This window comes from Oncorhynchus nerka, linkage group LG6 (genome assembly GCF_034236695.1).
Source record: "Oncorhynchus nerka isolate Pitt River linkage group LG6, Oner_Uvic_2.0, whole genome shotgun sequence".
Taxonomy (NCBI): Eukaryota; Metazoa; Chordata; class Actinopteri; order Salmoniformes; family Salmonidae; genus Oncorhynchus; species Oncorhynchus nerka.
In genome coordinates, this window is record NC_088401.1 from 31,395,350 (window position 1) to 31,407,808 (window position 12,459).

Sequence of the window (12,459 nt, forward strand, 5' to 3'; positions counted from 1 at the left end):
CTCATTCCCACTTACCGCTGTCATCGAATTGACTCCAACTCGCCACAAGTTCTGACTGAGCTCAATCGTCATGAAACGCAAATACAGCGACGAGTTCTTTCTCTCTTGGTTTCATACAAATTTTAGAAATAACTAGGAGCGCCCACAATGTGTTTTGTGCGGGGAAGTTAACAGTCACAGTTCCAACTTCTACTTTTTTCCAACAATAGTTTCTACAGTAAGTTGTACAGTAGGCCTGATCATGTTTATCTGTACTGCTACTTAGGGTTGCACTATCAAAAATCCTGTGTGTGTTCTGTTATTCATCTGTGTGATGTGATCAATCCATTTAATCCAGTTCAGAATGAAAATGATTTATTGTATTTTAACAGCAACAGTTCCAACCTAGACAGATATGTAAAAATGTTTTTAATGGGGGAAAATGAACATTAATAGATATCTATATGGATATTTAATTTCATTGTTATTTGTTTTTGTCTATATTGCATTTGTTTTAGGCACAAGGGCAATGTACCATATTTACGTATAGTTGCATGTTTTCGTAAACTTGGGTCCCAGGAAAACACAGAATTTCTCATTTGGGTCCCAGGCTGAAAAAGTTTAACAACCCCTGGCCTCGATAGCTGATAGAAGTGGTCAATAGCAACTAAACAAAAAAACTGGCCAATAACTAGAAAAATAGAACAATACGGGAAAAAAGAGCAACTGGCAAAAAAAGAGACAATGACTAACAATTAAAAACACAGAAACCAACCAAGAATATCAACATCGGCAAAACATTAACTGACAGTAATACCAAAAATCGAGAAACAACAACGAGAAGGATAGTAGAAATATACAGTATCCCATCCAAATTAAGATATTCCCTTCAAATTACATAATCCATGCAATCAATTTCATCAGAACATTAATTGTGAGATCCCCATAACCTGCCTATATTAGGGAGATCAAATATAAAAAACAGAAATCCACTCAAATCGTGGTCCTATAGGCCTAGACCAGATGTTAACCAATAACCACCATAACGATAATGGGGGGCTGCTACATACAGATCTACTTTCCTAATTCGCCCCCGTTTCTCACAGCGGGAAAATAATCCTGCTGCAACAGGACAAGTGAAACATTATGTGGATAAAAATTAATGGAACTCTCCGTAGCAGTTGACACATTATTCGTTAGGGAAAATCAAGTCTGACATTTTAAAGTCAAATCACAAATCCCAGCAGGCATCTTTAAACCTCAAATACACTACCCTGCAATTTGCGATTCCTGCTGTACAGGAAAATAATTTGCCACAACACAATGATCAAGTGAAGACAGCACACCCACAGGCTAGCTATTAAAAATGAAAGTAGAAAACGACATGTCATCAGTCCGATTAGTCCAGAAGATGCAGAACAGAATAAGCAATTCGTTCAGCAAAAAAAAGTGGGGGAAAAATTGTCCAATCCATAGTCCAGATATCGTGCAAGATCCGTTTGGAAATGTTTATATGATATACACGGACAGGAAAGGTAATTATTTTTGTTTGTATACTGCAGAGTAATAATATCGGAGTTATAATTTTGGATTATAACAGCGGAAAATAGTTGTGCTTAGCTCACAATTAAATCATAAATTGGGTTGTTCATAAATTGCAGTGGCATTTGAGTCCTTCACCTTTGCAACCATAAAAAAATAAACATTTTAAAATTACAAATAGTTACACGTCAAACAGTTTAAGTCGGAAGTTTACATACACCTTAGCCAAATACGTTTAAACTCAGTTTTTCCACAATTCCCGACATTTAATCCTAGTACAAATTCCCTGTCTTAGGTTAGTTAGGATCACCACTTTATTTTAAGAATGTGAAATGTCAGAATAATTGTAGAGAGAATGATTTATTTCAGCTTTTATTTCTTTCATCACATTCCCAGTGGGTCAGAAGTTTACATACACTCAATTAGTATTTGGTAGTATTTGTTTAACTTGGGTCAAATGTTTCGGTTAGCCTTCCACAAGCTTAACACAATAAGTTGGGTGAATTTTGGCCCATTCCTCCTGACAGAGCTGGTTTAACGGAGTCAGGTTTGTAGGCCTCCTTGCTCGCACACGCTTTTTCAGTTCTGCCCACAAATTTTCTGTAGGATTGAGGTCAGGGCTTTGTGATGGCCACTCCAATACCTTGACTTTGTTGTCCTTAAGCCATTTTGCCACAACTTTGGAAGTATGCTAAGGGTCATTGTCCATTTGGAAGACCCATTTGTGACCAAGCTTTAACTTACTGACTGGTGTCTTGAGATGTTGCTTCAATTTATCCACATAATTTTCCGTCCTCATGATGCCATCTATTTCTTGAAGTGCACCAGTCCCTCCTGCAGCAAAGCACCCCCACAACATGATGCTGCCACACCCGTGCTTCACGGTTGGGATGATGTCCTTCTGCCTTTTTCCTCTAAACATAATGATGGTCATTATGGCCAAACAGTTCTATTTTTGTTTCATCAGACCAGAGGACATTTCTCCAAAAAGTACAGTCTTTGCCCCACGTGCAGTTGCAAATCGTAGTCTGGCTTTTTTATGGCGATTTTGGAGCAGTGGCTTCTTCCTTGCTGAGCGGCCGTTCAGGTTATGTCGATATTGGACTCATTTTACTGTGGATATAGATACTTTTGTACCCGTTTCCTCCAACATCTTAACAAGGTCCTTTGCTGTTGTTCTGTTGCACTTTTCGCACCAAAGTACGTTCATCTCTAGGAGTCAGAACGCGTCTCCTTCCTGAGCAGTATGACGGTGGTATGGTCCCATGGTGTTTATACTTTCGTACTATTGTTTGTACAGATGAACGTGGTACCTTCAGGCGTTTGGAAATTGCTCCCAAGGATGAACCAGACTTGTGGAGGTCTACAATTCTTTCCTGAGGTCTTGATTTTCCCATGATGTCAAGCAAAGAGGCATTGAGTTTGAAGGTAGGCCTTGAAATACATCCACAGGTAAACCTCCAATTGACTCAAATGATGTCAATTAGCCTATCAGAAGCTTCTAAAGCCATGACATCATTTTCTGGAATTTTCCAAGCTGTTTAAAGGCACAGTCAATTTAGTGTTTGTAAACTTCTGACCCACTGGAATTGTGGTACAGTGAATTAAGATAAATAATCTGTCTGTAAACAATTGTTGGAAAAATTACTTGTGTCATGCATAAAGTAAATGTCCTAACCGACTTGGCAAAACTATAGTTTGTTAACAAGAAATTTGTGAAGTGGTTGAAAAACGAGTTTTAATGACTCCAACCTAAGTGTATTTAAACTTCCGACTTCAACTGTACATGTTTTTGCTTATATTTAAATGTTTATCAATGATAGTCATTTATACTGCAAAACTTTAGGTTTATGCATTGTTTAAAGTACTTAGAGTAAGCAAATTGGCTTGTCCCAGTAGTGACCCGGTAAAGTTATAGTGACATCCTATTGGACAAAAAGTGGTGGAATCAACTTTGTTCAAACATCATTTCAACAGCAACAAATCAATGTGATGACATTGAATCAATGTGGAAAACTGATTGGATTTGCCAGAGGTCATCAATGTAAGTGAATTGTATTTTATTCACCCAACTATTAACCTAAATCCAATTGTGAAATGTTTTGTTGATTTCACGTTTACGGAAGCCCTACATGTTAGTTGACAACTCAACCTAATTGAAATCAAAACTAGAGTTGACCAGATGTATGTGCCCAGTGAGATGTGCTCTTATAATAGTCTCTTCCATGCAACACATTTTACACAAAGGGCATTGTTATGTGTTCTTAGTCATTGTGCATTTATTTTGTGAGTTCGCAGATGTCTCTTCAGACTTGATGCTAACTTCAAGTGAGTTCCACACAAATGACATTGAACGCCCTCCCCTGTATGAACCTTCATATGCACTGTCAGGTTTCCCTTTAGACTGAAGCATTTGCCACATTTGTTGCAGCTATGTGGTTTCTCCTCTGTGTGAGTCATCATATGCTTTGTAAGGGTTCCCTTGTCGCTGAAGCACTTGCCACATTCTTTGCATCGAAATGGTTTCTCCCCTGTATGAGTCCTCATATGCAATATCAGGCTTCCCTTAATGTTGAAGGATTTGTCACATTCTTTGCACGGATACAATTTCTCCCCAGTGTGATTTTGCTGATGCTGTTTCAGACTTCCTTTTGTTGTCAAGCATTTTCCACACAAATCACATTTAAAAGTCGGCCCTGTATGAGTACCCATATGATTTTTCAGGTTATTCTTGTGATTGAAACATTTGCCACATACGGTACAGCAATGTTGTCCCTCCTCAGTATGAGTCTTCATGTGTCGGATCAGGTAGCAGTTCAGGACAAAACCTTGGCCACATATGTCGCACATGTATGGTCGCTCTTCACTGTGCCTATTTTTCTCATGCATTCGTAGACCACCTCTTGTCACAAAGCATTTTCCGCAAACGTCACATTTCAGATCAGGCAACTCACTGGTTTCTTTCCTTGGCCTTCCTCTTGGCCTCTCCTCAAGATGCCGATTTTGGTGATGCCTTTTCAGACTACGTGCTGTCGCCAAGCTTTTTCCGCACACATCACATTTCAGATCAGGCAACGCCCCAGTTTCTTTCCTTGGCTGTCCTCTTCCTCGCTTTGATTTAAGAGGCTTTAACCCTGACAATCGTATTCTATTCTCCACATTTACCTGATCATTTTCACTGTTGTCACTGTCAGAGGGGGGCTCATAGTCACTGGTTGATTCGGACTCGCTGTAGCTCTCGCCATCAGATTCTGTCCGGTTCTCTACGGTTATGATGTTGATAGAGTTCCATATAGACTCTTCAGCATCAGACTCCTGTAGCCCCAGATTGGCGCTCCATTCCTGCTCACAGTGCTGCTGCTCAGGGTTAACCTCCTCTTCAGTGAGAGTGTGCAGCTGGAGGTCTGGGGGTAAGGAGAAAGGAAGAAATTTGATGAAAACTTAAAATGCTGAAAAGAGACAAATAGGGCTAGTACCGAAAACGGTGGGACAATGACTGTCTTTTCCCCTTTCATTGAGGGTATCTAGTCCCATATTGTTTTCAATGCGATTCAAAATTGTATAATCAAATTCATGAAAAACGTGGTCATTTTTAGATAGGCCTATATCTAAAAAATAAAATGTGGATTAATTTATAGTCGATGCCTGTTATAAAAATATGTGATGCTCAAGCAGTAAGACATCTCAGAAAGTAAAAAATAAATTTAAAAAAGTATCATGTGAACTACAACTCCCACAAGTTTTGTTTGCGTGCTGGATTACGTCACCCTCGAGTTGTTTGAGCAGAACACTCACAGGTAAGGACCGTCGCCGGTAAGAACATATGATATTGATATTTTACTGAACATCGCCTGCATTGTGGGATGCACTATTTGTCAATATTTCGTTTTTATTTTATTTTACCCACACTAACGTGACCAAAGAGGTGACTGAAACGGGAAACAACTCTGCAGTGATTCAAAAACTACAGTGGATACAAATTAATGTTATTCCAATAAAGTAACCGTGTAAGACTAAGGAAAACATGTTTTCAACCTGATAATCCTTAAATAGCAACATTGTTACCACATCACATACCATTAGAGCTTTGTGAACAGACTAATGCCAGTAGCCTAGCTGTCCTGAGTCACTCAATCATAACACGTTCTATTTATTAGAAATTAAAGTGACATTTCACTGAACTGAAAAGTTGACTAATGTTGAGATATGTCAACATCTCAGGCAATCTGCTGTGTTAGATCCAACTATATACCTCAATCCCAAATGAACGGAACATATCGGCACCATAATTTCCTGGTTCGATTTGATTGTTATATTTTCCATTCATTTGGAGTGAAGGCATATAGTTAGATCTACAAAAACTTGGTTCATCTGGTTAGAGTTCTGATAATGTCTGATGTAACGGAGGCTCCCCTGAAGGTGGAGGTTTCAGGGAGGAAGCAGACAAGAAGTAGCAGTGCAATGTCCAGGGGCGGATGTTTATTTACAGTGAAGTAGAGTAGTTGGCAAACTGTACACTCTTTACATATGTACAACGGAAAATAACAAGCCGAGGAAACAAACTGGGGGCAAATCAAATAAGTGGAGAGCTCAAAATAAACCAGGCCTCCATCATGCCTGGTTTATGCAAGCGGGAAAAACTTTTTACGACACTGACATGACTTTTCCGCAGCAGGTTAGGAGATTGAGGTTAAGGTTAGGGAAAGAGTTAGGGTTAGAGAAAATGCTCTCCTAACCCGCTACGAAAATCACTTTGTATCAAAGTGTCGTGAAAAGTGCGTCCCCTACGGCCAGCATGGAACCTTAGCCCTGTCTCTGTCTGGCCAACAATGAAATGGCAAGGTTTAAGTACAAGTCCCTCAAGCCTCACCTTGGAATGTACCACTTTTGATCGATCACAATTAATAGTCAAAATACATAAATGAAATGATCAATAACCATAAGAAGGTAATCACATTGACAATTCATAAATACACACACACTTCAATAACCGTGTTTGCATAAAGCATATAATAGATTTGTGTAACATTTCTCCACCCCCCCTGGGATTCAACCACATTACAGAACCCAGTAACACAGGGTAAGTTGCGCTTCTCTGTTGGACACACCTCCAGATGCAGTGGATCATCAGCCTGGTCTTTGAGCATTTTGTAATATTCTGTATGTAAATCCGCAACACTCCATTTAGTATGTTACGTTTTGCATTGGTATGTATTGATTTGTGGATGTCCATCATACATTTTGTGTAATATGAGAATTTGCTAAATGTACAATATGTTATGAATTTGCAAAAATCTATGCGTTACAAATTCCAATTTTGTGTGACTAACTTTAGATAGGCAGCTAATGTTAGCTAGCTGGCTTAGGAGTTACGTTTACTATAATACGTCTAGTCTATGAGACCAGGCTGGGAGCATGACAGAGCGGAACAAACGATTCTCCTTTCCAATTACCCTTACCAGGTTAAGTTTGCAAACAATTTCTACCTTTAACATAACCAAAACATGTGCATTTGAATGGTAAAATGATTAAGCAAAAGCATGACTAGACAAAGTAAATTAGCAGAGCTTCAAGCAAATATTTGGCGTGCCCAAAACCAATTGAATGTTGGCATCTGACAACAAACTAACATGCGTTTCTCCTCACAACATTTAATACATTCATTTCATAAGCCAATAGGCCTAAACCGTTTCAATATGACAAGTCAGAACGCAGGCACGGACTGACCTAGCTCCGTGACATCTGACAAACTTGAACTTGAAAGTGTAACATCTCTTAAAATTACCATTGAACAGATTTCCAAATGGCAGACTGTGCCCTTAACCAAGAGCAGTGATCAGAGAGCTGTCCTCTTGATACATCCTCTACCTTCAGTCTTTGTGAATACTTCCTCTACCTTTAGTCTTTGTGAATATTTCTTCTGTGAGTTCGCAGATGTCTCTTCAGACTTGATGCTAACTTCAAATAAGTTCCACACAAATGGCATTGAACTCCCTCCCCCGTATGTGTCCTCATATGCACGGTCAGGTTTCCCTTTAGATTGAAGCATCTGCCACATTCGTTGCAGCGATGTGGTTTCTCCTGTGTGTGAGTCATCATATGCTTTGTCAGGCTTCCCTTCTCGCCGAAGCATTTGCCACATTCTTTACACTGAAATGGTTTCTCCCCAGTGTGAGTCCTCATATGCTTTATCAAGCCAGACTCGCAGTCGAAGGCTTTGTCACATTCTTTGCAAGGATGGGATTTCTCCCCAGTGTGATTTTGCCGATGCAGTTTCAGACGACCTTTTGTTGACAAGCATTTTCCACACAAATCACATTTAAAAACCAGCCCTGCGTGAATATTAACCATATGATTTTTCAGACTTTCTTTGTGAAAGAAACGTTTGCCACATTTGGTGCAGCAATGTTGTCTCTCATCAGCATGAATCTTCATGTGCCGGATCAGATAGCGGTTCAAGGCGAAACATTGTCCACATGTGTCGCACATGTATGGTCTCTCTTCGCTGTGCCTGAGTTGCAGATGCCTTTTCAGACTACGTGCCGTCGCCAAGCATTTTCCGCAAACGTTACATTTCAGATCCGACAACTCACTGGTTTCTTTCCTTGGCAGTCCTATTGGTCTCTCTTCACTGTGCCAATTTCGCAGATGCCTTCTCAGACCACTTGCTGTAGCAAAACATTTTATGCACACATCACATTTTAAATCAGGCAACGCCCCAGTTTCTTTCCTTGGCCGTCCTCTTCCTCGCTTTGATTTAAGAGGCTTTAACCCTGACAATCGTATTCTATTGTCCATATTTACATGATCACTTTCACTGTTGTCACTGTCAGAGGGGGGCTCATAGTCACTGGTTGATTCGGACTCGCTGTAGCTCTCGCCATCAGATTTTGTCCGGTTCTCTACAGTTATATTGATAGAGTTCCACATAGACTCTTCAGCATCAGACTCCTGCAGCCCCAGATTGGCGCTCCATTCCTGCTCACAGTGCTGCCGCTCAGGGTTAACCTCCTCTTCAGTGAGAGTGAGCAGCTGGAGGTCTGGGGGTAAGGAGAAAGGATGAAATATGATGAAAAGACGTAACATAGTAAACCTAAATCCGGGAGGTTTGGTATGGTTACATAAGACAGAAGGCTACTTGAGGCAAAAAAACAAAAACAATAAAGGAATCGTCTAGCAACCCAAAGTTTCAAATCTCATCACAGACAATTTGAGCTAATTACCAACTTTTCAAATACTTACTACTTTTTAGCTACTTAGCATGTTAGGTTAAACTGTTAGGGTTAGCTAACTCCAACCCTTAACACCTAGCCTAGTTAACATTAGCTTAGTCACATAGCTAACATTAGCCACAACAAAAAAATGGAATTCATAACATGTCATGCATTTTGCAAATTTGTAACATATCATACAAATTAAAACATACCATAAAAAAAACGTAAGATATCATACTAATTGAAGTGTCTCTGATTAACGTAAAGAATCATATGAAATGCTCTGAGACCAGGCTGGTTAAACATGCATAATAGTCATTTCAGCGTGAATTAACTTGAATGCACGTACAATGGTATATCCTGAAACTGTAACTCTGCACACAGTATACAGTATGAAATCAAAATGTGTGCTGCAACAGTAAAATACTCATTAAAATTTAAGACAAAATGGCCTAAAATATAGAAAACAATTGACAATCAATTTGATTTTGATCACTTTTTGACCAGGTCAACTTAGAGCACCTCTAACTCCTAAATGTTTTGTCATTCAGGTCCATAGTCATTTTCTGACCACTCCTGTTTCAGTATGATATGTTGGATAAAAGACACCATGGGCAAATATATATGGAAAGTTTTGTTCAAATCAAAAAGTGATGGAAATAACATGGAACGACCCTAAAACCACATTTCCTGACAATATTTCTGCCAAAATGATATATTGCAATTGCAGTATTATTGAGCAGATAATAATTGGCTAGCTAGCAGAGCTAACATCTCACATTTTCTTTTAGTCAGTAGCTACAGTTGCACCCAAATATACAAAACATAGAGACAGAGGACTCATCTTCATATACCGTCAAATCTAAATTAATAGCCCTTTATTTGCTTAAATCACTGAACAACAGGTGCTTATTAGAGACCGGCTTCTATTTGAGCCAGGTGTCTATTTCCTTAATGCACACAGCGTTTGCTCATTTGCAAAGTTAATTTTTAAAATTCCAGCATTCACTTTTTGTTGTACATTTACCCCTTTTTCTCTCCAATTTTGTGAAATCCAATTGGTAGGTTAGTCTTGTCCCATCACTGCAACTCCCCTATGGACTCAGGAGAGGCAAAGGTCACTTCCAGCATTTTAATCCATTTCTTAATTTGCTGCACTGATGTGTTATCCTTTACACAGTGTTACGTTTGTTTTGTCTTAGTATGGCTCTTTTTCAAAACAAACAAATTCCTTGACAGAATAATTATTCTCCTTTGACTGAGCATTTTTGGCAGTTTTTAGTTTCACCACTAGAAGGTGATCAGACGTACTCCAGAAGTTGCTGACTGTTTTTGTGCTTGCCAGTTGTCTAGCAGTTCTCAGCTGTTAGCAGCCAAGGGCTAGCAGTTTCTTATTGGTAATAAAAATGGAACGATAGCCATTTTTCCAGTCATTTCTTAATTACTCAATGTAACAAATCGAACATTTAAACCTCAAAACAATTCATGGTAACCTCGTAAACAATTCATTTAGACTAGGTGTTTATTTGAAACAGCTGTTTATTTGTTGAAATATGTGCCATATTAAAAGGGACAGCCGGCTATATGAGACAGCGTTTAATCTAAGTTTTACAGTATGTACCATTTATAATGTCTGACAGCATGGACAGTGCTATTGAAGTAGTACATTTTCTTCATGATTGGCTGATCCATCCTGATGACCTGGTTAGACATGACTCCAACAGGGTCACCAGGAGGGATCAGCCAGTGAAGTTGAAAGTCCCACCCAGTCGACTACATTAAAATGGTGGTAGCCCTCCATGGCGCTGCCCATGCTAATATGGCCTTTTGGCCTCTATCATTCTGTGTGTACTCTAGCCACAGATATAACAATGAGACACATATTTGGCGGTTCCACTCACCACCAAATATGGTGAGGAAGCCCACTTGTGGGCAGTGGGAGAAGATGGAACGAAATGGATTTTGGCCTAGATTCTGCTAATTTTGTCATCGATGAAACATTTGATCTCAATAGTTTTCTGTTTCTAAAACTAAAATCTGAACAAAGTGGACTAAAGTTTGTAGACTTTATCCTTTGCCAAAGTCTTTAAAAATATTTTGTTTAGAAGAAGAGCAAAGACGAATTGAGTTATTTGACAGGCGCACTTCAGAGTCGGCGTTTCCTAACGGAAATATGCAGATGTGCTAGAACGCGCCAATAGGCTCTTGCTAGTTAGTGCTTAGCTCTGCCCCCTCCTCGCTTGTTCTGCCCACTATGTCTCATTTGTTCCCATTGGAAACGACAGGCTGTGGTCTCTTGGTTTAGTTATACAAATCTTTGCTCGAGCTAGCTTCACAAGTAACAATGGTTAACGTAACGCCCTGGACCAGAGACGAGACGCCCAACTCTATGGAAAATCTCTTTCCATCCAGCAGATGGTTATGCATATTGATAGCATGAGCTTAGTAGCATAGCGTTTCTCTTGATTGAATATAGGCGGTTGACGTTAACAACCCTCCTCGAATATTCAAAAAGGGAATACATTAATGAGAGCCCGCCGTGCCGTTTATGGACAACGACTTCCATTGTTTGGGCGGAGAGACATATCTTATCAGTATATCCAGTCTTTGGCACACTTGAAACCCTTGAACAGAGCCACGGACTCATGCGACCAACAAACATCTGCAGGTGGCGCTCACACTTTCCATATTGATGTTGGCAGACCAGAAGGCTGTAACGTGCATAATCTAAAAACGGAATGCTTCTCGTTATTTTGGCCAAAAGCTATGCAACCAAGTACTAGCTCCTGGGGTTCCAATCATTTGTTGCTATTTAAGCAGGAAATCGACACCTTGCAGCTTAAATGGGGGATGTTTATGTACGAGCCGGCGCCGAGGGACACGAGTCTGTCATCTGCATCCAATTGGAATGTATGTAGCAGGCTAATCTACGTAATAGGAATAATAGCGCCGTCTGCCGGACGGAATTGTAATTTGGCCGCAAATGTGTATGACTAGGCGAAATTATGTATTACTCAAAGCCCCTCAAATTTAAATGACTATAATTAGGCTACAATGTCAAATGAATGTCAAATAGAGAGACGTAGTCACAAACCTGCTAATCTATGCAACTTTATCTCTGGTTTGAAAACCAAATCCAGCAGTCTTCGTAGACGTGCATTCGCCCGTTTCAAACGGGAGATTTCTTCCTGGTGCTCTGCGATCGTTTTTTTTACTAACACGGATATCTCCAAAGGAACTGCTGTTAATTTTTCGTTGAGAAATACATTGATCTGCTGTAGTTTAGACATTTTAGGGAGGAAAGGGATAGTTGAGAGAATGTATTGTTATTTTGCTGTCACTACGGATCCGTGTTTAAGGAACAGGAAATTAGGTGCTACTTCTTCTTTACATTTGTATTGCGGATCGCAACCAACTGAAAGGTGCATACACTGCCACTTACTGTACTGGAGTGTGAGGCCGGTCCCAGCCTACCTACCCCCACTTACTGTATGTTACCCATTAACTCCTGTATTTCTAATCAAATAAAGCCCCGATCTAAATCATAGCGTAAACAATGCTCAACAGTTTCCTCTACCATACACATTCCAATATCATGTTTTCATATACATTTTAAAGAAGTTAAATCAAATCAAAACACATTTTATTGGTCAGGTACACATGGTTAGCAGATGTTATTGCAAGTGTAGCGAAATGCTTGTGCTTCTAGTTCCAACAGTGCAGC

The 12,459-nt window shown here is 39.7% G+C and overlaps 1 protein-coding gene across 1 annotated transcript; it reads right to left on the reverse strand.

Moving 5' to 3' along the window:
- Positions 1-337: 337 nt before the first annotated feature.
- LOC115130336 (zinc finger protein ZFP2-like) lies at positions 338-12,109 on the reverse strand. Its single transcript, XM_065019493.1, has 3 exons — positions 11,830-12,109; positions 8,115-8,561; positions 338-4,925 (listed from the first exon to the last, which is right to left on the reverse strand). Exons 1-3 carry the CDS (start codon positions 12,023-12,025, stop codon positions 3,790-3,792), a joined length of 1,779 nt encoding a protein of 592 aa, XP_064875565.1. The 5' UTR covers positions 12,026-12,109; the 3' UTR covers positions 338-3,789.
- Positions 12,110-12,459: the final 350 nt, after the last annotated feature.